At 38.8% G+C, this 26494-nt stretch overlaps 1 protein-coding gene across 1 annotated transcript in view; it reads right to left on the minus strand.

The window, feature by feature from the left end:
* dtd1 (D-aminoacyl-tRNA deacylase 1) overlaps window positions 1–26494 on the minus strand; it is a gene marked incomplete in the record, with an annotated part of 98723 nt that overhangs the window by 6228 nt on the left and 66001 nt on the right. Inside the window, 1 exon segment of the mRNA NM_001126814.1 lies at window positions 16264–16430. Within this exon segment, the coding sequence (NP_001120286.1) occupies window positions 16275–16430 (156 nt within the window).

Genomic DNA, 26494 nt, shown 5'->3' on the forward strand with positions numbered 1-26494 from the left:
AAACCCTAGTCAGGCCTTCCTTAAGCGTCCCTTTATTTTGTCAGCATTTAGGCCACTAAAAGAAAAAGCAAAGACACTGGAATCTATCATGCTGGTAGACATACTATAAAGGAGAGGCTTCAGTGAATACAGCAGTTGGTAATAAAATGGCTGGGATAACAAAGTTTTGTGTTTAACCTCCTTTCTCAGGAGAGGAGTAAGGTTGAGCCCCTAAGAAAGTGGGGTACCCACAAAATAATGCATAGCTGCTTAGCCGTAGTTGCCATTGCTACTAAGAATCTTATTGATTTGAATAGGTCTTTGGTGCGACTATGGACAGTCGTTTACTAGACAAGCATGTTGGTTCAGAGGAGTGGTGAGGCTGGGGGCATAGCTGGTCTTTATAAGAGATATACATCCATTCACAAGGGCAGGGTGTTATTTATCTCATACATAAAGATAAAGTGTGCCCGGGCACAGTATTACTGAATGTGACAAACCTTCTCTGGGATCCTGCATATCTCAGACACCCCCCCCCACCAGCAGTGTTATTTCATATAAACACAAATAATTCATATGGACATGTTTCTGGCCAATTATATTTCAGCATTCCAAAGGGTACACACACATGCAACATAACCAGCACCTAGAGGTTATCAAAGTGCTGATCTTTAATCTTCCACTTGTGTTTCTCAAACTCACAGATCTGTCCTTCTGACCGATTTGATGACCAATGTGATTGCTCTATTCCATATTATAGTTGAACTACACAGTGGTTGATTGTAGCCAAGGAAAAACATGTACATAGGGGTTTTCGAGTGCTGGAGCTTGGTTATACAGTAAATAAGGTTGCCAACTCTTTGGGAGGTGGTGGGATGGGGATGTAAAGGGATGGAGTGATGGCAGACATAAAAGGGTTGGATTAGCCAAGCATTATGCAGGCATTTAGCGGGAAGGGCAGGGATATATAGGAGCATGAGGGAAGAGGCCAAGTTGCAAGTAAGGATAGAAACATGGGTAATTGCAAATTTATCAATAAATAAATTGCCAGTAAATTTGTAATACTGGCCCCAGCCCTGACTGCCTATTTTACTGGCTACCTCAGTGAAAAACCAACAAGGTGGCAAATCTACCTGCAGACCTAATTGGTTTCCTTGTGCTGAGAACAGGCCAGTCTACCTTCCTGACCAATTACATTTCAGCACACCATGCACGATGATGGCAAGCTCAACCCATCATAGAGTTTACACTTGTCAAAATACCTTTTTAATATAATCATCTTGCATTGAATGTTTTGGTAATAAGGACTGATTTACCATTTTAGGAAATTCTACATCATTTTATTTTAACAGTATTTTTTTTTCATTTTATTTAAACTTATTTAATTTACATTTTCTTTTCCCTATTTGAGGCAGAGACTCCTTGCTGAAAGATAGAGGTTGAGAACAAACAAACCCAAGCCTAGCCTGCAATGTTGCTTATGTAAAGTGGGAAAAGGACCAATTCCCTTTGGTAAATTTGCTGTCATCCTTCTCTAGGGCAGAAACATTTACAGCACAGCATGTCACGCCACTGATTAATGTATATGGCAAATCAAATGTTCTCAAAGAATAAAAATAGATTTTATTAGCACCCAATCAATGACAGTGATGTCTGAAGCAAAACACGTGAAGCCCTAGTACATATCTAATTGGGCAGCACAAGAGAGTAATGTATGCAGGCAAAGGAAGCGAAGAAGAACTCCATGATTGCAGGAATATAGCTAACAGCCCTAGAGAAACACAGGAAATAATCAACAGCTTGTGGAAGAGTTCAAAGTGGTATCTTTACTGTGAGGAAAATTCAATTCAGATTCCGGCGGCAGCTCAATCAGGGCTATTTTTGCTACTTTGTCTTTAGCTGTATATACTGTAAATCATATGGGAGACATTTTTGTGTAACATTCCCAGAAGCATGTTATATGAAACAGTTTTTATTGCTAGATGACATATGACATGAATGTACAACCTGCAGCATTTTAGTAGAGACATTTCATCAGCTCATTTGACGCATTTTCAATTGTATTCAGGTCTGGGTTTATGATGGCAACTTCAATATTTTCACTTTGTCTTTCATCCATTTTGTTACAGCTTTGAAGTTATGCTTCAAATCACTGTCATGCTGGACGACATGGTTGCGACCAGGTTTCAAGCTGATGTGGCTGATGTCTTGAGGTGTATCTTCAAGATTACTACATAACCTTCCTCATGGTGCCATCTATTCTCTGAAGTGTGCCAGTCCCTTTTCCAACCAAAAAAAAAGAGCATGATGTTGTCATAACCCATGCTTCACAGTTGGGATGGTGTTTTTCATCTTAAAGGAGAAGGAAAGGTAAAAACTAAAGTAAGCTTTATCAGAAAGGTCTGTGTGAACACAGCCAAAAGCACTCATAGAAATGCTGTCCTCTATCAAAAGAAACCCAGGATTTCTTGTCCCCTTTTTTCCTATGCCAGAGTTTGCACAGCTCTCTCCTCTACCCTCTCCTGCTCCCCCCTCCCATAAGAATGCTAAAAACTCCCTCCCCCCCCTTAGGAATGTGTGATCTGAGCCAATCAGCAGGAAGCTTCCTCATAGTCTTACAAACTGGGTATATACAGGGGTCTTGGTGCAAGAGCGAGGTATTATGGGAATTTTGTTTACAGAGCTCAGCAGTTTTTTTCCTATGAGGCTTCTGATCATCTGAATGGGAGGAATATGGGGAGATGCCTGTAGCTTGAGATTAACACTTTATTATAACACTTCTCCTTTAAAAGACTCAACCCTCCTTCAAAAGGCTAGGTCGTTGTCTTGGTGATTGTCTGCAAACTTTAGTCTGACTTTTTTTATTTAGGGCTGAGAGCAGTGGCTTCTTCCTTGCATGTTAGCCTTTTAGCCAAAGCGATGAATAACTTTCTTAATGATTGATGTTTATACTTTGATACCTAATTCTTCCATCTCATTCGCCAGTTGCTTTATTGCTGTCCTGAGGTTCATTTGAGCCTGTGTGATGCAGTGTCGTTGTGGAACCAAGATTATTATACTGTATTTTGTTTGTACAGGTGGTCATGGGACATTCAGGTTTTCGGAAATTGTTCCAAGGAGGCATTAGCTTGTGTAGGTCCGTAATTTTGTTTCTGAGGTCTTGACTGAGTTCCTTTGATATTCCCATGGTATGGAAGTGGCTCTAAGGTAAATGCTCAGATACAGCCACAGGTGTACTTCCATTTAACTAATAATAAAGACAATTGTGCTATCAGAAGCTTCTACAAGTTTTTAAATCACATTCTGGAATCTTCAAGACCTTTTAAAGAGACAGTCAACTTGGTGTATGTAAATGTTTGACCCAAAGGAAAAGAGATATATTAAATAAAAGTGGAAACAATCAGTCTCAAAGCTATTACCGCATAGAAACCGCATAGAGAAATAAAATGGATCCCTTATTTCATTTAACACAGACAATGAGTGATAACATGATAAAAGTAAATATGTAAAAAAATCACTTTTCACATCTTTGGCATAGGTGTATATAAACATTAGGACTGAACTGTATATATACTGCGCCAACCCTTTCCACTATTCAGAATTCTGGGGATTTTATTTTACAATATGAAAAATTCTTTCTTAGTCTGAGGACAGTATTGCTTAATTTACCAGTAATGCCCAGAGAGTTTTGTCTATAAATACATCTTTCTAATGCTCAGAGGGTTTTGTCTATAAATATCTTTTTAATGGTCTTTAGGCAGTGTCAGACTGGGACTTCAGGGGCCCACCAAAAAAACTTTGACTATAGGCCCAATCTGCAAACTAATTCTCTTTACTTTCCTCGGCCAACCTATTTATTCTCCTAGTCTCTTATTTACATGCTAGCATATATTTTTCCATCTATTTCTCCTCATTGTTCACATTCATAAATAAAGAATGATAATGAAACAGGCCAAATGGTCAGGAGCAGGAGGGCCCACCAGGAGTTTTCCTGGTATCCTGGTGGGCCAGTCCCACACTGACAATCAGCTTATGGCTGTATTAAGACTGTATTGCCTGCATTGTGTGTATTCCAATACTTGCCCATGACCAATAACATTGGCCATGGGACAAGGGTTGAAATACACACATTCCAGTTAACCGTCATAATTGCGTGCAATTGTTGACAAACAACAGCTGACATCTGCAATGTATTAGTCACATATTATATGTATATAAAATAATTAGCACCTTATATGTCCTAAATACTAAATAATTGACAATAGTATTGTCCCGCTAAAAAAAAAGCACTGCATCCAAACTGAATGTTACATTCAAGCTAATAGAATTAGTTCACCTGAAACTATCTGCTAGTGGTTTGTATATAGCCACCCTCTGTTATCCTACCATATGTGGGGACACTGGTCCACAGCCTCTCTGTGCCCAGGTTCCAACTGCACATTTCCCAGTATTCATAGTCATGGTGGAGAACAAATCCTGGTAACAGAATTTTAATCACCTTCCGCACAGGTTCTCCTGATAAATAAATACCCCTGGCCTCACTTGACAGTTCATACAATAACCAACCCCCCAAAAATATGACAATAATCACTAGTTTCCTATAGAAGACCCACCAGTACAGAAGCAATCCATATTACACTCCCAACAGAGCATTGATAAAATGACTTCTGTCACAAGCACAATTTGCCTCCAAACACAAGTGGAGGTGGTTAAGAAACAAAGCTTTATTTCACATCAATCCTCAATCAATTTAATTCATAGAGTGGCTAAGAGCAGATTTGGAATAATTGTAGTTGGTTAAATGACTTCTGTACCAACTTATTGAGCTTTTTGTTTATTAAAGAGATTGTTCTAATGAAGGCTTAAACTGGAACCAAATATGCATAAAGTTTTAGTTAAAAGTAAAACCATATAAAGTGACTTAGATGTTTATTGTGTATTAGGTCTACTGTGCCAAATCCCATGCCCAGCAGCTTTATGCCACTTATGCAAGCTTTCACTTAAATACTAAGCACCTTTGGCACACTCCTTTTTAAATTCTTTTCAGTCACAGTACTTACAGTGAGCAGCTACCTGGAGGGCAGGGTACCTCTGATTGTGGCAGCAAGTGACCTGCATTTGGCTCACACACTATGTAGAACTATGCAGTGACTGGAGAAGGGCAATGCTGGAGGCACCTGATCGGTAAGGAAAGGGTTACACAGACAAATCTAATTAAAAATGACTACTGGCTTTGGGAAACAGCATGGCATCCCTATGCCACAAGGCTATTAAAAAACAGGTAACTATTGGTTCATATTTTTTGATTTATCAGGAAGATATGACATGTAATGACATGATATGATATGATATGACAGAATGTAAGACATACAACAAAAACTAGTCTATAGTAATGGAAATCAGAACATTCTAAACAATTACAACACCCTAGAGCAGATGCAAAGGATGCTCTAATATACATCTCAGCACCACTGCCCATAAACATATTTATAGAAATGAATGGCCAATGGCAACATGGCATACATTCACATTACTTCTTTGATGCCTAGTCAGCAAAGTTACTGGTTCAGTCTATTTTAGCAATGCTTTCTACAGCTGTAATGGCACTACTGCTCCCAGAAAGCCATTCCATCATAAAATATGCCCGGTAGTTTTGTCTTGAACTGAGAGGCAAAATATTGATCAGGTGTTAATAATTAAGGAAACAATACACATGTGGTTAATAAAAATAATGTTTTCTGCCATCATATAGTTGCCATATATAATGAACAGTTGTTGGTTTATTCCTAGTGTATTGTGTGTGTCTTTTGTAAAGTAAATGCTTTTAAGATACTATGGGACTTAAAATGAAAACATTCAATGTAGTGCATTACACAGTAGCACCCAAAACTACACAGTATTAATGTGGTTTCAAGATGGCGTCAGCCTGCTATTTTTTAAAGATACTTCAAAATATATGTATTTATACTATGTGTATGGGACCTGTTATCCAGAATGCTCTGCTTCAAAATAAGGGATATTTCAGTAAATTTGAATCTCCATACCTTAAGTCTATTAAAAATCATTTAAACATTAAATAAACCCAATAGAATTGTTTTTCCTCCAGTAAGGATTAATTATATTTTATTTAGAAGCAACTACAAAGTACAGGTATAGGATCCATTATCCGGAAACCCATTATCCAGGAAGTTTTGAAATACGTAAAGGTTATCTCCAGTAGATTATCAGCAAATAATTCTAATTTTGTAAAAATGATTTTCCTTTTTGTCTGTAGTAATAAAACTGTACCCTGTACTTGATTATGGAAAGATCACTTATGCCAAAAACCCCAGGTCTCGAGCAATCTGGAAAAAAGGTCCCATACCTGTACTGTTTTATTACTACAGAGAAAACAAAATAATTAAAACAAATGTTAATTATTTGATAAAACTCTATATATTTGACTCTATAGGAGCTAGCCATCCTATAATTTGTATAACGGGTTTCCAGATAACAGATCCCATACCTGTACAACAGGTGGCATGGGAGATAAGATGGCTGGCTGACATTGTTGTACTGTATGGTGGCTATGCTAATAAATCACTCATATGATCATTATAAAGAACATCCTAAAAAATAACAGAACAATTTTTGCTCTGCATAAAATAAAGTGCCAAAGTAATAATGGATTGGCGGTTCTTCTATGTGGAATGGAATGGAATGGCATGTATGAAATCTAGAACAAAAAGAAGAAAGATTGCATTGACAAACTCAGATGGCATATTGGGTATCATAAAAGAGAAAGCTGTAAAACAGATCTGCCAGCTAAGAATCCAGCGGGGGAATTGTGATAAGGTCAGGCTAATAGGCTAAGGAGAATTCTGAAAAGCATTTTCCCTCGTTCCAAAAAAGAAAACCCTCAGCAGAAGCAGATTTTTAGTTCCTTGTGAATTTACTTTCTTGCAGAAAAATACATTTATAGTGATCCAGCAAACAGATCCCGGCCATGTTAATACTGGACTATAGAACACCAATGCATTGTTAGTTTAGTACTGAGCTGGCTAGATCATTTGTTTTATCCATTGTTTCAAGGAATGTTTCAACTGCCACTACTGACCAGTGGAAGTATCTATAGTTGCCTTTGCCCCACGATTATCATTACAGAATGTACAGCAGTGATGAATCTCTTCTATGTGCCATTGTTTTAAAGGACATGTAAACTCCACACACAAAAATGTAATCAGTGAACAGCCTCTTTGTAATCTTTCAATACCTGCCACACTGGTTGTCCAGAGTTTAATAGTAAGGCTGCAACATTTCCTTAATCGCTTAGATTTCCTTCTACTCCTGTAACCCACTCGCCCCCCCTCCCTCAGGAATTTGCTTTGACTTCTGGCTTGCCAGACATGCTCAGTTGTTCTAAGCTCAGAGTACTAAACACACCCCCAGTCCAGCAGCCAATGGAGAGATGGCATTTCTTGATGAAATGTATGCTGAATAAGGGTCTGTGTGTGTGTAGGCTGTTTGCAGATTTAAATGTAACTGATTACTGTATATACTTGAGTATAAGCCGATCCGAATATAAGCCGAGGTACCTAATTTTACCTAAGAAAACTGGAAAAACTTATTGACTCGAGTATAAGCCTAGGGTGGGAAATGCAGCCGCTACTGCTCAGTTTTAATAATCAAAATAAATACCAATAAAATTACATTAATTGAAGCATCAGTGGGGTATATGTTTTTAAATATATATATCAAAGAAAAACAGTAAACTAGCTCTGTAAGTGGAGAAGAGGGTCAACAAAAACAATAGGCACTGGAAGGTCTGGTTGCAGGTGGCCTAATTTGTACACAAAGGACAGAGGGTGCTAGTCTGGGGGGACCCATGGCACCCAACTCGAGTATAAGCTGAGGGTGACTTTTTCAGTGCATTTTGGGTGCTGAAAAACTAGGCTTATACTCGAGTATATACGGTATGTATCAGAGGAAAAATGGCCACAGGGTGAAAGCTGCTATTTGCTTTAGGAAAATGTGATGGTGCTAGCAAACGGAGGGGATATATGCAGTACAAATGATGCCATTTTGGTGGGGGAGACTTGTCCAACTGATATACATTGTAGGCAAATGTAGGCTTTACATGTCCTTTAAGGGTTTAAGTAATCCTATGTATTAAGTTGCCCAGTTTGCACTAAACATTTTCTAATTAGTTATATACTAGGGAGTCATATACAAATGTAAGTGCAGTATGCAAAGTGCAATTTTCGACACAATGTTATACATTTTGCATCAGTGGCTAGCTCCATGTTGTTACCATTGTATCAGCTACAGTTAAGTGACCCCAGTGGTTGCCAATAAAAAAGGAAAGTTTTTCCTTGAAACACAAGTTGTAGGTAAAACTTAGTCCTTGTGATAAATGTACAATGAACCAGTAGATTTCTTAGTAAATGGGGATGACTTTGGCCAGTTTGAATATATTGCAATACATGCCCTCGATGCCCTATATATATTGGTAGTGGGTGAGTGCAGCGGATCTCTTGTCTTTGTATCAATTTTAGAGCCCACGCACTTACAGGTGCATTCATAGCACTGAGCAGTTACCCATATTAACCAATACACAATTTGTTTTGATCATTCTACTGGAAGTTAGAATATTCAAGAAACAACCTGATTGTTATGGGTAGCTGCCCTGGTGCTTGTTGGACGGTGATTTGAATGCAATGTATGAACCTGAACATCTCATAAATATATTCATTCTTATACACTGAGATACTTCCACTCACAAACCATAGGTGGGACTTAAATGCAGGGCCGCCATCAGGGGGGCACAGGGGGGACAATTGTCCCGGGCCCGGGCGATCGCGTTGCTTTAAAGGGGGCCCAGCCGTGCTACAGTCTTTAAGCACGGGCCCCCTTTAAAGAATTACGGGCCCTTGGATCATTGGTGGTCAGCGGGTAATTTGATTGGTTGCGCAACCTTATAAAAGAATGGATGCAGCGGCGAACCTGGGGGACGAGAGGATGCAGCCGAAGGAAGTAGGTGAAGGAACGTAAAACAGGTGCTCAAAACACGCCTCCCGCTACCGCAGCAAAGCCCTGCCATGTCCCTCCCTCGAGTCCCCTCTTGGCCTATTCTTGTAATGCAAGTTCCATTGCCTTTTCTAAGCGCTCACACGCTGGATACAGTTTCACCTTTTTACAATATATGAGATGCTGGGGGAGCTGGAGGATGCTGGGGGGGAGCTGGAGGATGCTGGGGGATGCTAGGGGGAGCTGGAGGATGTTGGGGGATGCTAGTGGGAGGAGCTGGAGGAAGTTGGGGAGGATACTGGGGGTTGCAAGGGGGGAGCTGGGGGGGCTGGAGGATGTTGGAGCGGGCCACAGTATGAGGACACTGGGGAAGGACCAACAATGTTTTAGGGGGCCCTGGGCTGGCTAGCAATGTTTTAGGGGGTCCCTGCCCTGGCACCAATGCAAAACGTAACCCCTGGCTACCAATCATTTAGGGGGCCCTTGCTACCACTGTCTGTGTGTCCTTTGTACTGATGGGAGGGGTCACTGGGGGAGGGGCCATTAGGGGAGGTGCGTGGGAGGAGGGGGGCCCAAAAATTTTGTTGTGAGGGGCCCCATGATTTCTGATGGCGGCCCTGCTTAAATGAAACACATTAAAAAATAATAAAAACAAATAAAAAGAAGAGGCAACGATATTCATAATGGGATTAAAGACAAAATGAGTGAGTAAGTTAGGTTTAATGACAAATGTTTACAAAAAAAACAGATTTGTTATAACAAATAAACAAACAAATTTCCTCCATTTATAGAAACCCTTTGCCTGTATGCAAATTCACAACCATTAGAATTCAAAGAAAGACTATTTTTTCCAGTCAGGAGGAAACTAATCAAAGTCGCCCGGGAGGCATCTGGTCAGAATTGTTAACAAAAATGAATGAAATAGAAGTTGCCAGAAATAAGATGATTGTTACAGTGGCGCACAAAATAAGCTTTTATAGATGAATACTGTATTCTCTTAGTATTTTGCTTTAGAGTTAGGGAAAAAAAGTTTCCTTAGAGAGGATTTATCCGTCTGCGCTAAACTTTTTTGCATGCTGTGAGCGATTATAAGCAAAGAAACAGAAACTCGGCATCTCACCAGCACAATTTCACTGTTAGTGCAGAATATTAGAAATGCTTCTAATATGCATTTAACTTCTGTAACTGGGTATCTAAAGAAGTCATATTCAAGCACATAAAGCACAGTGCATGCTATGTATATCCCTTCAGTATAATATTGTAGGCCCCTTCCCTTTTCCTGGGAAGGCATTAAAGGGGTTGATCACCTTTTAATTAATGTTTAGTTGCAGAGCAGGGGTCCCCAACCTTTCTTACTCGTGAGCCACAGTCAAAGACTTGGGGAGCAACACAAGCACCATAAAAGTTCATGGAGGTGCCAAATAAGGGCTAAGATTGGCTATTAGGCAGCCTCTATGCACACTATCAGCTTACAAGAGGCTTTATTTGGTAGGAAATCTTGTTTTTATTCAATCAAAACTTGCCAACAAGTCAGGAATTCAAAAATAACTAAAAGAAAAAAACAAACGGTTTTTCAAAGTTACTCAGCGCTTCCTGGTGGTTGAATGTGTAAGAGTGATCTTCAATGTTGTGTAGATAAACGGTGATCTGCTGCTCCCTCTTAGAATAAGCTCCCCTTAAAATGGGCCTCAAAAGCGTGCACAATCGTAATCATGGAAGCACATGTAAAATAAAACAAATAGAACGCAATCTAGTAAAGTACGTTAAAATACCAACGGCACCAAACTTGCAAAACATTTTGCCACTTTGCACTTTTGGTGCCGTTGGTATTTTAACATACTTCACTAGATTGCGTTCTATTTGTTTTATTTTACATACGCTTCCACGATTACCATTGTGCACATTCAAAAATAACTACCTGGTTTGGGGGCACTGGGAGCAACATCCAAGGGGCTGGGAAGCAACATGTTGCTCACGAACCACTGATGTAGAGAATGATTTTCTGAGACAACTTGCAATTGATCTTCATTTTTTATAGTTTTTTTTTAAATTAAGCTTTTTGTTTAGTAATTCTCCAGTTTGGAATTTCAGCAGCTATCTGGTTGCTAGGGTCTAAATTACCCTAGCAACTAGGCATAGGTTTGAATCAGAGACAGGAATATCATGAGAAGAGATGGCCTTAATAGATAGATACGTAAGTCTGACAAATTCTACCAATTTTTTGTTTGTAAAATAGTAGCTTAGCTGCAAATAACCTGCAAATATGTCTGCTCTGCTATTCCTGAATTAAGCTAAATGTGTTCCAGGGTAGTTACAATCTGCTGCAATATCTTCAGTAGTAATTGAGATATTGATGCGCCACTGTAAACAGTAATGAATTCTAAGCAGAATGCTACATTCTCTGGCACCTATACTGCCATAAATCACTTCATTACTACTGAGCAATATTAGTCATTTCGCCCTCTGAAATTCCTCTTGCTTACTGCAGTGACAGAATATGGAGAGATTTCCCATTTCCCCTGGATGCTCTTATGTTAACAAGACAATTTCAACTTTCTGGCTTTGACTATAATGGGCTTATTTATCAGTTTTCGAGTTTGTGAATTTTAGTTTGTTCTTATAAATCAAATAACCCTACATATTGAATTGTCGCTTATGTATTAATAAGGAAAACACGTTTGAATAAAAGCTGGAATGTCTCAAATTCTTCTAGTTCTAAAAACTTGAAAAATTCAAGTTTGAGAATATGGCTTGACTTTGCCTATGACAACTTCAATTGACTTCTATTGAATTCAAGTTTTATTATTACAAAGAAAAAGGAAATCATTTTTAAAAAAAATAAAATTGAGTCTGTGGGAGATGGCCTTTCTGTAATTCAGAACTTTCTGGATAACAGGTTTCAGGATAACAGATCCCATACCTGGCTTGTTCTCCCTGTACTGTACACGTTGTTCTGTATACATACAAGTTATACATTTATGCATGTCTCTGCCTGAATAAGGACTTTATTTATTATAGTAGGGGGGTAATTGCTTGTTATAATAATAATGTATAATAATTTCAAGTATTGCTTTCATGAAAGCAAGCAGATGCAAATGGACACATTTCTTTTAAGTAAAAACATGAAAGACAACAGTTAAATATTGTATTTCCCATGTTATTAGCCTGCACTGCGGAATATGTTAGAGCTTTATAAATAAATGTTAATAATAATAATAATAATAATAGTTGTCACAGGTCTTTTATTACTGAGCAGTATTTTTACAATTACAAAGTTTTGGGGTGCATTTTACAAAATATATTCTTTATTTAACATTTTTCATAGCTGTAAATGTGATTAATCTCAAGTATGGAACCTGGGGCTGCGGTTTCAGGAAAGCAAGGCTGAGATAACTCAGTTCCCTTTGCGGAGTACTGGGAAGAAAGCTTAAGAAAGGTTAATACCTGACTACTGCATTGAAATAAAGAAAATATTAATGTTTACATTCACCCACTTTGTGTGAAAATATATAGGGTCACCACTTGCACCATTCGGCAATTTTTAGAAATTTCCCACTGTGTGTCAAGTGTCTGACATGTGGCACTCTCAAGTAATGTCTGCAGCTGTCATAAGCCGAGGAGGCTGAGAGACAGACTGGAGGACAGCTGACAAACAATTCCTATGCTGAAATCTTTTGAAGAATCTCAGCCGAGCATGACCACTCCGAAGATATCCTCCCCCCTCACACCATCACATTGGCAGGTTACAGATATTGACCTGTGCGCTTTGTTTTAGATGCCTTTCCACTTTTTTCTTGTGCAAATTAAATTTGTTATAGTTAATTCACTGTAAAATCTTGTCATTACTGGGTGGCTGGACTGACAAAAACACCATAATGTTTACTCTTTCTTTTATATACAAAACCTAGGCAGCAGTTTGGATACCAATAATTTAAATGGGTTGTTAACCTTTTTAGAATGATATAGTTAGTGATATTCTGGGACAATGTGCAATTGGTCTTCATTTTTTACTAATTGTGTATTTTTAATTGTTTCACTTTTTTTGTTCAGCAGGTCTCCAGGTTGGAATTTCAGTTGGTATCTGGTTGCTAGGGTCCAAATTACCTAAGCAACCAGGGTGTGGTTTGAATGAAAGACAAATTTTAATAGGAGAGGACATGAATAGAAAAACGAGTAATAAAAAGTGACATTAATAATAAAATTGTAGCCTCACAGTGAGTGACCCCCCCATTTCAAGCTGGAAAGAGTCAGCAGAAGGCAAATAATTAAAAAACTATAAAAAAAAAATGATGAAGATGAATTGAATGGTGGCTTAGAACTGGCCTTCTATAACTTGCTAAATGTCAACTTAAAGGTGAACCTGAGAAGTTTTCTCACTAAATGTCTGAGTTCCTTATGCAGCTCCACTCTTTGCTCACAGCATCCCTATGTGGCACGGACATCCTTCCCATGCCAATACCCTCCCGCAGTCACCAGAACTGCTCTATGTAAATATTATAACTGAAAAAAATCCAGTTGTTGATGGCATTTTTTTAAGAAATGCTTTTTCCTTGGCACTGACCCCATGCCATGTGTGTGTATATGTTATTGGTAAGTGCTTTTTGGCTAATGATGGCCCAGCCCACTAATTGTTGAGTGGCATTTACAGGAGCTGTCACATTGTCAGTCCAGCTCACTGCCAGTCTTTCCTTTTTGCCTTGACCTTCAACTTAGCCAAGCATGAAACCATTCTTATATGATCCTTTACTTTGCATGATGTGTCCATAGTATGAAAGTTATAAGGGGTGTTTTACTAATGGTGGGGAAGGGTGCAACAATCCATTTTGCTATATTTTGATTTAAAGTTTTTTATGTAAATATAAGCAAAACATCAATCTATGGTAGACAAGGTTTTTGCCATACTGCATTTAATGGTCAGTATACATTCAGATTATCTTGCTGCATTGCGCTTACAGCAAAAGAACATATACTGTATAGGACTAGTTTTATGGTAACTCTCTATACATCGCATAAGGCATGCTCTTGATATGGAGAGGAATATTTTTCCCTATGCCCCTTGTTTGCTAGGTCATTTCCCTTCTGGGTACGGGTAAAGTGGCCCATGAACAAGTGAGAATATAAAACTTTTATTGTACACTACTTTACCTGGCTGAGCATTCCCTCAAAAAAGAATTCATATAACAGCCCTGGCCCATAAAGTATCTACATTTCAAGTCCTTAAATTTAATCAATTCTACTAAATTCTATAAAAGTCTATTAGGTGGTTATTGGTTTCCAAGAAAGCAGCATGTAAGTATGCGAGCAGTAGGCTAGAAAAGTGTTTTTCAACCTTTTTTGGGCAAAGGCACACTTGTTTCATGAAAAAAATCACGAGGCACACCACCATTAGAAAATGTTAAAAAATTTAACTCTGTGCCCAGCAGCAGTGCCCCCCTAGTACACTGGTGCCCAGCAGCAGTGCCCCCCTAGTACATTGGTGCCAAGAGCAGTGCCCCCTAGTACATTGGTGCCCAGCAGCAGTGCCCCCCTAGTACATTGGTGCCAAGAGCAGTGCCCCCCTAGTACATTGGTGCCCAGCAGCAGTGCCCCCCTAGTACATTGGTGCCAAGAGCAGTGCCCCCCTAGTACATTGGTGCCCAGCAGCAGTGCCCCCCTAGTACATTGGTGCCAAGAGCAGTGCCCCCCTAGTACATTGGTGCCCAGCAGCAGTGCCCCCCAGTACATTGGTGCCAAGAGCCAGCCCCCCTAGTACATTGGTGCCCAGCAGCAGTGCCCCCATAAGTCAGTGTGCCCCGTGGCCCCCCCTAATACATTGGTGCCCAGCAGCATTTTACTCTTCGGCGGCTTCAGCAGCATCTTCCCCTCACGTGCGCCGCCTCTGCACTCCTGCCTACACGCGACCGCACACAGGCCCTTTTATAACGTTGCGCCCCGTGCGTACTGACGTCACCCGTACACATGGGGCGCAACCAATGACAGGGCCCGGATTTTTTTTTTTAAAGTAAAAATTGCGACCCTGCCTACGGCACACCAGGCAACATCTCGCGGCACACTAGTGTGCCGCGGAACAGCGGTTGAAAAACGCTGGGCTAGAAGACATTTTCATTAAAGTCACCAGCCCCTAATAAGTCCTAGAAGGAAAGAATAGTGGGCTGTATCGCTTTCCCCCTCCTTTGGAGCTGTGTAAATAATTTTTGTAGTGACAACTCACTGGACTTAAAAATCAATGATTTATAGGTTTAAAGGGTCTTATTGCCCTCGTAGGCTTTTGCCACTGGATCTGTGGGCTGACATAACCCAATGTCTTGGGCAGAGAAACAGTAATGACACTGGTATAACCACGCATGTATTTAGCTGTAACCACTGCCAGCAGGGAAGCCCCACTATGCAGTGTCATATCTTGCTCTGTACATTTAGCACCTGCTCATGGAGATATCTACAGTTTCTCTAAAGGGGTAGACAAACTGAGGTAGTTGTGGGATTTGTGCCTGCAGAGCCCCCAGATCCTCATGAGCACAGCAGGATATATTGGTGTACAGCAAAGGTTCCAGGGCAGAAAAGGGCCACTGTCAGGGCTAAATGGGAAATCCCTATCATATAAACTATGGACTCATGTACTCTCAACTGTTATTTAAAAGGATATTAGAAGGAACTGTGGCCAAATAAAAACCCAAACCACAAGACAAGTACCATCAAATAATTCCATAACTCACATTCTGGGGCTTTCTAATTTTCAGTAGTGGCTCCTTTTTTTATTCTAGGCAATGAACATCTACTATTTTTTTTAGTAATGTACACATGTAGGTAGCCTGTGACTTCATGGGCTCTGTTGAGGAGACTGTGACTGGGGGCTTACATCCTAATGATGTCAAGCTGGGTCCCACTATTAATCCTGCTACACAAGTCCCTGTAATATTATAGATCAAAAGAGAAGGAATATAACAATAGAGGAAATTATTTTATCCATTTTATGTTAAGCCACCCGACTGGAACAGAACATACATTCTAAGAAGTCAGCTGTTAGGGACATTACTGCCAACACCATAGAATTAATGTTTCAGTGGTAGTCTTTGATCTATGCCAAACCACATTTTTTACTGGCAACATGTGGCATGGCAAGATCAAACATCTCTGATGCCCAAAGAGTTTATAAAGAAAACAATATTTACCCCAGTATATAGCAATAAGAATTTTCCATAGGGAAATTAAATATTTTGATGGAATGCAAATTGATTTATTGGCTAACAAGTGTAGCGTATGGCTAGGCTCAGGGTGTACCTGATGACATCCTATGGTTCTCTTTCAGAAGACACATCTCCCTCTGCACCACTGCTTGCACTGGGGTCATCCTTACTGCGTGGGACGCTCTTCTCCCGACTAGATTCTGATGGTGCCTTGGTTCTTGTCTTCTCTTTCCTTTGCTGCTGCTTTTCCAGCTTTGCAAGCTTTTTAGGTTTCCAAGAAGACAAAGATATAAAAAGACAAAGTGAAGTTAGAACACAGCATCACAAGAATATGAAAAAGTACAGCAATGAATCAAAGTATACATTTACCGAATGCCAGATATCGATTTGTCAATGTGCAACATAAATATTCAGCAAAAATGCAGGTGTTTCTCCTACTGGGCTTTTTTTTGTTATGCTTCTAAGTAAAAACAATGTCTTAAGGTAAAATGATAAAGTGGTGCTGTTGTTAACATGTAATGGTAAATGGGACACAAGTTGTGCCTAATATAGTTCTCAGCACTAGTGCTGAAAAGAAGCAATTTTTCAAGGCTACATTTTATTTGTGCATGGGGTGTTACAGTTCTCAAATAACCAATGCTAAATGGTTCCTTGATAAATGACTGTTCATAGCTACAGACTGTTCAACTCATCGGCCCACAGGAGGAATCCTGCCCTCCAAGGGATTTTCATAGTCTCCAGTCTGTCCTGTGGCTCCATGGACTTATGTTTCTTGTGTGACCATTGTTCTCATGTAATCTTGCCCTCAAATATATAGTACTTCATATAAATCATCTACTATACTGAAAAGTTATACAGTACTACCACATGTAAAGGGGTTAGTTCACAGGATTGTCTTCTGCTGGGGCAACTGGGTGTCACCCAATTGTACCATGAAATAATAATCACTTTCCTCATTACACAAAGCAAGTTGCAGCTGAAACAGGCTGCAGACAGTTTTAGCCTTTATACATTTTTAACACATTGCAGATTTACAAAATAAAAACAAGAGGACAGTACACAGTTCTAGCTTAATCAGTCTACTCAAAGTGAAAGGCAAAGTCATTGTAGCATTTGTTGCCCAACAGACGAGTCTCGTGAGCAACATCAGTTTTTTATGTTTTTTCAGACACACTGTCACACGGAGCTTAGAGTGACATTATATAGACCAGTGGTTCTCAACCTTCCTAATGCCGCGACCCTTTATTAGAGTCCTCATGTTGTGGTGACCTCCAACCATAAAATTATTCCTAAGACCATTGGAAATATGAGTTTTCCAATGGTCTTAGGCGACCCCTGTGAAAGGGTCATTCGACCCCCAAAGGGGTCCCGACCCACAGGTTGAGAACCACTGATATAGACCAACTGCAAACACAGTGTGTTGTCATCAAAGTGATCAATCACCGTGATTTTTTTCTGAGAATGCAGCATAGATGCAGTCACCATGGGGAGATGCACCAGATGCAATTGTGATTAATGCATTAAAATTCGAACAATTGGGCTTGCAACTTCACGCAATTTGTATGCAATTGCTCTAAAAATTCAGTTGGCCTTACTTCTAGCATCTGTGAAAGTAGAGTGTTCGCCGTATACTTTTGGTGCAACTGCACTGCGCAGCCACTGTGAAAACCCTTAAGTTAACGCATGGTTTAGAGGGTCCTGGTTCAGGTTCCCCTGTGTCAAAATGCAAAACTGCGCTCAATTTGGAACACACAGCAGCAAGGACTGAGTGGTGCCGAGCACAACTATCCGGAACTGGATAGTGCCTTTTGACGCACGTACCTTTAATGAATGTGCACCCAACTGTGTGACGGCAACTGCACTTGTGGCCATAATTAACCCTTTAAGAATAAGATCAGCTAGTTAGCAATATACTCTAGCACATGCTATTAACATTTACAATTTTGAAGGTACAGGTAGTGGGGAAAACGTTTGAAACAGAATACCCTAAAATAAAAGCAAACTCTTCTTCCAAAAGGCTTTTGAAAAGAATCATCTATGAATACAGAATTCAAATAAATTTGACTTTTCTGCTGTATACAGCAATTTAAACAACAGCCATTTCCAGCCAGCAGTCTGTAGCTCCACTTGAACTACAGTTGTACTTTCAGCATATGGACATCCCTTGAATAAGAGATGATCCTTCTTCTGTTTGTATGGTGTTACAGTGATAGAGATTGGGCACCAATATCCAGCAAGCTGTTGGATATCCAGAATCTGATACAATTCCATTTGTGTTATTTTATGTGTGCATTAAGCTATACAATTCTAAGCAGGCAAAGGTTACATACGATGGGGGGAATATAATGAAGCAAAAATCAAATTGAATTGGAAAATGCATGCTTCTGCATCTTGGAAATATATTCTACTTTATATGGCTAACAAACCAGAGCAAAAAAACATTTGGAAGCGTTCTGCTCCTTTTTGTCAAGGCTCTGTTTACTACTCTGTATGGTTAATGAGAAGATGAGTTCAAAGCAAGCTGCTTTCTCCAGCGAAACCACCGTGTTCTATAAACATATGGGCACAGCTACAGAATAACTGCTGAAAAAGGATACCTTCATGCTGTACATACAAATAATGTTTATTTTAGCAATGGCAATGCCTTTGAACAAAAAGACAGTTTTATAGCACAATTTTCCATTACTCATTTCTTTTTCATCTCCTTTTTTATGTACACAAATTAAATGAAAGGCAAAGCTCACTGATTTATGAAATGATCCTAGTTATGTGCCTTTATTATGTGTTAAGTAATTACAATATTCATCAACAATTTTGCTTCTTTACAGTCAAATGGAAAACAGAATGTTATTTTAAACAAATATTTAAATCTCTAACAAAAACATCTCCTTTATATAATTTGTATAGGATTTTGTAGGATTGTGTCAGATCAACAGTGTAGTAGCATGGGTAAAAATATATTAATATAAAATATAAGGGGACTGATGGAAAATTCTGGTGTGTAAACTACATGGAAGTGTTGCCAGCCAACACGACTAGCCTGTGAGGATGTATATGCAGGAGCAAAACACACATCTGACTTTGTCTGCAGCTAGGGGGATCCTATTTTGTAGCATGCCCCAACATCTCATGCTGCTGCAAGATTTTGTGTCCAATTTACCAGACTTGAGAGATGCAGCCCTACTCTGAAATTCTGTTCTGAAAATTTCCATGTGCATGCTATTTTGTGCCTGTAGTAGAACACTGCAACAGTTGCTACCCACAATTACAAGTGAAATCTGTATTATGGGTGAAAATGGGCCCCCACTTTGGCGATATAGATTATAAAAAAGTGGCAACCCTGGCTACAAAGTGCAAAATTCAGGTGTGCAAAGTTGTGATGCACTAAATCACCTAGATATAATGGTAACAGGGAGCTGTGGTAGGTTTTTAAAGGAGAAAGAAAGGTAAAAACCAAGTAAATTTTATCAGAAAGGTCTATGTAAATACAGCCATAAGCACTCACAGAAACGCAGCACTGAGTCCTCTGTAAAAAGATTTGTTGTCTCTGTTTTCCTGTGCCAGAGACACGCAGCTCTCTCCCCTCTCCTGCTCCCCCTCCCTCAAGAATACTAACCCCCCCCTTAGGAATGTGGATCTAAGCCAATCAGCAGGAAGCTTCCTCATAGTCTTACAAACTGAGCATGTACAGGGGTCTTGGTCTCAGTGCAGAAGCAACGCAATATGGAAACTTTCTTTACACAGCTCAGCATTTTTTTCCTATGAGGTTTCAGATCATCTGAACGGGAGAAATATGGGGAGACTTAAAGGCACTATTGAGACAACTGAAGGTATGCCTGCAGTTTGAGATTAACTCTTTATTAGCCTTTCACAGTGCTTACATAAAAAAAAGTGCATAACACTTTCTAAACATACCATGACAGTTTATCCTTGCCCCCCGCCCCCAAAGGCTCACAGAGTCATTAAAACCCTTCCTCACCCAACCATAGAATAGTGGTAATGAGTTCCTCTCTTTGCACCACCGCAGAGATTTCCTGTTAAAATCCGTAACATGTTACTAATATAATAAAGGACACGACATATCTGACAATAGATGTGGTGTGCAGCCTGATAAAAAGGCAGAGAGGACAGTGAATGCACATTTTTCAGTATAGTAAAGGATAAGCCAACAATTTATACAACTAATATGTCTAAGGTAGCCCTATTTTTGATTGAATAATCAAATCATAATTGAAATTCAGTTGCTATAATTATAACAAGTGTATAATTATTACAAGAAATTACCAATTTCATGTACAGGTATTGGACCCCTTATCCGGAAACCCGTTATCCAGAAAGCTCCGAATTACGGAAAGCCTGTCTCCCATAGACTCCATTTGAATCAAATAATTCAAAATTTTAAAACTGATTTCCTTTTTCTATGTAGAAATAAAACAGTACCTTGTAATTGATCCCAACTAAGATATAAATAATTCAATCCAAATAACCTGGAGAGTACACATGTTCCTCAGTGCATCAGTGTAATTTATTGAGATATCACCGCACGTGTTATCTCAATAAATTAATGTTTTATTGATTTTTTAGTAGACATAAGGTATGGAGATCCAAATTATGGAAAGACCCCTTATCCGGAATACCCTTGGTCCTGAGCATTCTGGATAATGGATCTTATACCTGTATAAAATATTTAACACTCAAAACTATAGGATAATACATTTAAAAACATGCCAATTTATGAAGACATGTACCTTTAATGCAACTAAGACTAATGATGCTTTATATGTCTGTTTTACAATAATCTCATAACAATAAAAGGCAAGTAAACAGGATCTAGTTGGTTATTGGTTCCTACATTCCCTACAGGTGCACTTAAAAGTAAAAGCTTTAAAATCTGAGGTATTAAAAACCTATATTTAGCCAGCCCATTACCCACAATTCAATTTCATATGCACAAATAAAGAATGTGTTGTTTAAATTGCGGAACTACATATTATATTTTGACAGATAAATTGAATAATATATGATAAGTAATGTCTTAGATCCAGCTAAAGCTATATAGTGCATCTGGATGGGATACAGCTGTACTTAAATCCCTTCTTCTTCTTCATCATATACTCTTGTACTTTAATCAATTTTTAGCATGCATTTCCTGACCCCTACTCCAACATAATCAAGAGATAGAATTAAATGCACAGATGCAGAGGATCCAGCATACAGAGGAGTATTTTGTACCAGTAATTGTGCTTTCTAACATGAAAATATAGCAATTTCCCAGTATTATAAACCCCTCTCTAAAGGCAGTGTTGCATTGCTTTATGTTCTAAAGGAGTTTGTCTGATTTCTGGCCATCTACAGAGGGAAATCTGATTTCTATATATCTATACACACAGCTATGCAACCATATAAAGCTCCTTTACTGTATAACATTTTGTTAACAAAAGATTTAATGGATTTAATGCAGGTTTTGGCACTTTTACACTTATTAATAAGCAAATAATTCTTCAGCAAGGCAGTGCAGTTTACATGAGGTACTTGTATGGATGCCAATATTTAAACATGAGAAATCAACATGCTTCAGGCCATGCCAGATGACATGTATAGAAACATGGAGAATGAGCAGGTACTCATAAACTCAGGCGTTACGGAAATGAATATGAGTAAAGTATACGGTCTTATACCTTTCAGCTTCCATTACCCTTCATCATTTTCTAAATTGGAGATGCCCTGTATGTGCAAATTAAACACCATATGGCCAAAAGAAATAAACAGAAGATATTTTCCTGCTATAAATCTAATAGCATTCACTAGGTACTGTAGATTGGTGAGTTTGTATGGTGCTTTCTAAGTCTCTCCTTTTAAGCACATTGATAGAATAGCCATCAGTGCTGTATGTTCTCAGAATTGGTCCCAACATCAGAGAGATATGGGTTACAAAGACTTTTTCTTGTGTATACTGTGTAATCTGATGTACAAATTCTTATCCATGGACACAACTGCAGTTGTGGTGTGCTACAATGGACACATAAACACCATTCATAAAAGGTAATTAATCCATTTTATGCTCTATGCAATTGCACATACTTGCAGACAGTTAATGTCCCCACACAGCCTTCTTTAATGAGTTATATAAGAGGGTCAGTACATGTACTTGCACATGCCCGGTGTCACTGGATACAGTGCAGTTGCCTCTAGAGAACTGGGTGCACGCACTTGCACTCCGAATACTGGAAATGACACCAAGACAACTTCAGCGCAATTGCATCCAGTATGCAAAGAAATGCATGCACAGTTGTTAATTTTGACTGATCGGGTGCAACCCCCCACAATAACCCCTTATTATTTGTGAGAAGCACATAAAGATATCTATACTTTCCAAATATGTCAATGCCAAAATGTGGCAGTACCACACCACCTGCTAAAAAGGGGGCACAGTTAAGATAGATGGGGTTTATTGTTCGGCCATGGACAAAGTGCTGATTTTTGAACTGGGTTGGGTGGCATGGGTATCTACTTTTATATCGCGGCTGAACGCAGCAGTGCTCCCAGAAATGGTCGCAGGTCCAAAGCTCAGCTTCCAGAATAGTACACATTGCCAGCTGCTAGTTCCACTTCTGCTTTAATTCAAAGGCTTTTTTTATTTTATAACAACAATATCCATACACTAATCTGCACACAGCATGCAGCACATTTGTCAGGCCCCACGACAATTATAACGCTGTTGGGAGAACAAACAACAGATGAAGAGTGAAAAATAAATAGTCTGAGATGAGCATCTTTAATTACTTAGATCTGTACATCTAATGCAATGCTCTGGTAAATCAATATTTACTACCCTTTAATGATAATAACTGACATTCAGGGATGTCCAGCAGTGACTGTTGATAATGCTTTGCGGCATTTGCTTTCTCTGTGTTTGAGCAATAAGGCCCCGAGCAAACACAAGTTCCTGTAATGTTAGACGAATATAAAAGGGATAGTCGATTTTGCTTTTATATTCAAAAGAACTAGCACCCAAGGGAAAGCTGAATTCCCTGTAGAGCACATTAGCTGACAAGGTTGCTATTAATCTAGATTCTGTTCTTCTGAAGGGGCTTCAGACTTAGAGCCATACTGAGACATCTGAAAAGTGTAAGTTGCATCAGGACAGACTTGTTAATGGTTTTTATGAAACAATAAATTCATAAAGATAAACTGGAATGTATTAGTGCAACTACTGATTCAGAGTGATTCGGATCAAATAGAAATAAAAAAAACAAAAACTCAGAAGAGTTGATTACATTTTACCAATCCACCTGGAAAGAGTGTTTGTGCTGCCAGGAAAGCGGACTTGACCATTACTGATGTTGAATGAAAACATTACTGATGCTAAAAGCAAAAATAGCCGATAGGCTTCTATGGGACTCGACATTGCAGAAAAGTCTTTTTTTTGGTTGATATTTATCAAATTGAAACTGAGTTGTGACTTCAATCAGCTAGTTGGACTGATGTCATGAAAGTTGCAATGTCTGGGATTATGAACTTTGCTAAATCTGCCCTTTACTTCAGGGGGAAAAAAGGCGTAGGGATCTTATTTTAAAATAACAAAGTACAGCCATGTTTTATTCTGTAAGTAACAATCCACAGCTGACCATAAGTCAGGGGCCCCTACTGTCAATAAGCCACAAAACATGTATTAGTTTTTATCAACAATACAAAGATGTTTTTAAACCCTTAAAGGGGAACTCCACCCAAACACAACGTAAGCTTTTTTAAAAATAACCATAATTTTAAGTAACTTTGTATATACTTCAATTAAAAAATATGCAGCATGATTTTTAATGTTTATTATGGTTTGGAACAGTTACCTAAGCCTGCCCCCCTGTTCTCCAGCTGAATGGCTTCAGCCTGCATACTCCAAATCCCACAATTCCCTGCACAAGTCAATAAGGAAAGGAACATCACAGTGCAATGCATTGTGGGTTATATAGTTCCTGCATGCTGTCTGTAAGCTGTGGAGAAGTTGTTAAAATTTGTAACATCAATGTTTTAGTCTCTCCTCCCCTGCCAGGATTTCAAATAACGTAGAAAGAGAAGCTGGATTTTAGAATATAAAAATGATATTTATTCATACTTTTTGAAGGAACAGATGACAGTGATAGGTATATTAGGGGTTTCTGTGTTGTGTGGGGCTCTGACAAATTTTGGTGTGGAAGCCAGATTTACCCTTTAAATTATTATCAAATGTAGAAACAAAACAGTTTCGATGTTAATGACCATGCATAACGGATATCTCCATTTGTGAGTTTAAAGGCATTCCATTTGTCATCTGAATGCAGTGCCTTAGTTATTCATTACTGTGTACTTCAACTAGTACCAAACAAACATATCTGCATTGTGTTGTATCCAAAGTGCTCAAAATCAAATTGCCGTATTACGTAGAGTCCACTTTAAACAAATCATTTTAATTTATAAAAATGATTTCATTTTTCTCTGCAATAATAAAACTTTGTATATGATGGCAACTAAATTACATGAATCCATATTGGTGCCAAAACCACCCTACTGGGTTTATTTAATGCGTAAATGATTTTTAGCAGACTTAAAGAACAGCAATCCAAATTACAGAAAGATCACTTATCTGGAAAACCCCAGGTCCCAAGCATTACAGATAATATATCCTACACTTGTATATGCAATAATATGGCAATAATATGGCTTAAGTGACTAGGGTTGTCCTGAGACTAAATGCTACAATGCCAAACACTGTGACAGCCCAGAAATTGTGTTTAATTTATTGTGTATAATATATGTCACTCTTATAGTGAGAGGATCATTTCCACATATTTTGTGAAATCAATTGTATTTTCATAGATTCTTAGTTTGTATTGACTCTCACACTTATTCAGACAGAATCCTTTATTATTCTGCTGCATCATATACTGTACAATATCATTCAAGTTTCTTTGTTCAAAGGGGAACAATGTAATTCTAATTAACTTTGCAATATACAAGATTTGTTCCTGTATATTCCCCCGCAGTGCTGGTTTTGATCTTGATACAATGCTAAAAAAAAGCATGCAAGGTTGTGTGAAAACTGATACAAGTATGGTATCAGTTATAGGAGAAACCTGTTATCCAGAAAGCTCCGAATTTCAGGAAAGCCATCTCCCAGAGTAGCTTGTACGTAAAAGGATTCTGTCATAATTTTTATGGTGTTCTTTTTATTTCTAAATAACACTGTTTACAAATAATTCACTCTACCATTGAACCAACAAATATTTTTTAGTTGTAATATTGGTGTGTAGGCGCCATCTCAGTGCATTGTGCCTGAGTCTGAGCTTTCAGAAGGAGCCAGTGCTACACATTAGAACTGCTTTCAGGTAACCTATTGTTTCTCCTACTCCCATGTAACTGGAGGAGTCCCAAGCCGGACTTGGATTTCTTACTATTAAGTGCTATTCTGATATCTACTGGGAGCTGCTATCTTGCTCCCTTCCCATTGTTCTGCTGATCGCCTGCTGGGGGGGGGGGGGGGTGATATCACTCCAACTTGCAGCACAGCAGTAAAGTGACTGTGTTTATCAGAGCACAGGCCACATGAGGAAATGAAGAAAATGGCTAGCCCCATGTGAAATTTCAAAATTAAATATAAAAAAAAAACCATGTTTTCCCATGACAGTATTCCTTTAAAGGCAACTAAGCTGTATGGATTCATATTGATAGCACAACAATTCTATTGGGTTTATTTAATGTTTAAATTATTTTTTAGTAAACTTAAAATATGATATACCATCAGTGCAGAGAGGAACATACAAATACTTTTTTAGGTGCAATTACAAATAAGTTGTGTACCTTCCTCCACCCTGTCACCCCACCCCACATCACTCTTATGTGTGGCGGCGATTGGGGAATGAGGGAGGAGCACCTCGGACAGAGAGCAACGGGATGCAGGGCTGGGTCGGTGGGATCCAAAGGAGCCGGGGCCAGGGCCCACCAGCCCAGTCCGACCCTGTACAAGAAAGATGTTTATAATTATATTTTCATTGTGCCCATAAAAAATTCATTGTGCCCATAAAAATTGGCATGAGTTCCCCTTTATTTATTTAGGAAAAATACAGGTGCCAAAAATGATGCTTTTTTTATACAGTAACTTTCACATTTTGAAGATATTTTTTAGAAAAAACGAAACAGCCCACTTCTCCACCAATGATATCAATTAGCTGGTACAACTTTCAGTAGTAATCAGGAATTACAATATTTACCAAATCTGTAATGAACAGCACCAATGTAGCAGAATTTCTTTTATAATAAAAAGCCTTTATTTCAGCATGGCCAAATCTTGGACG

The sequence above is a fragment of the Xenopus tropicalis genome, chromosome 5, assembly GCF_000004195.4.
Source record: "Xenopus tropicalis strain Nigerian chromosome 5, UCB_Xtro_10.0, whole genome shotgun sequence".
Lineage (NCBI taxonomy): Eukaryota > Metazoa > Chordata > Amphibia > Anura > Pipidae > Xenopus > Xenopus tropicalis.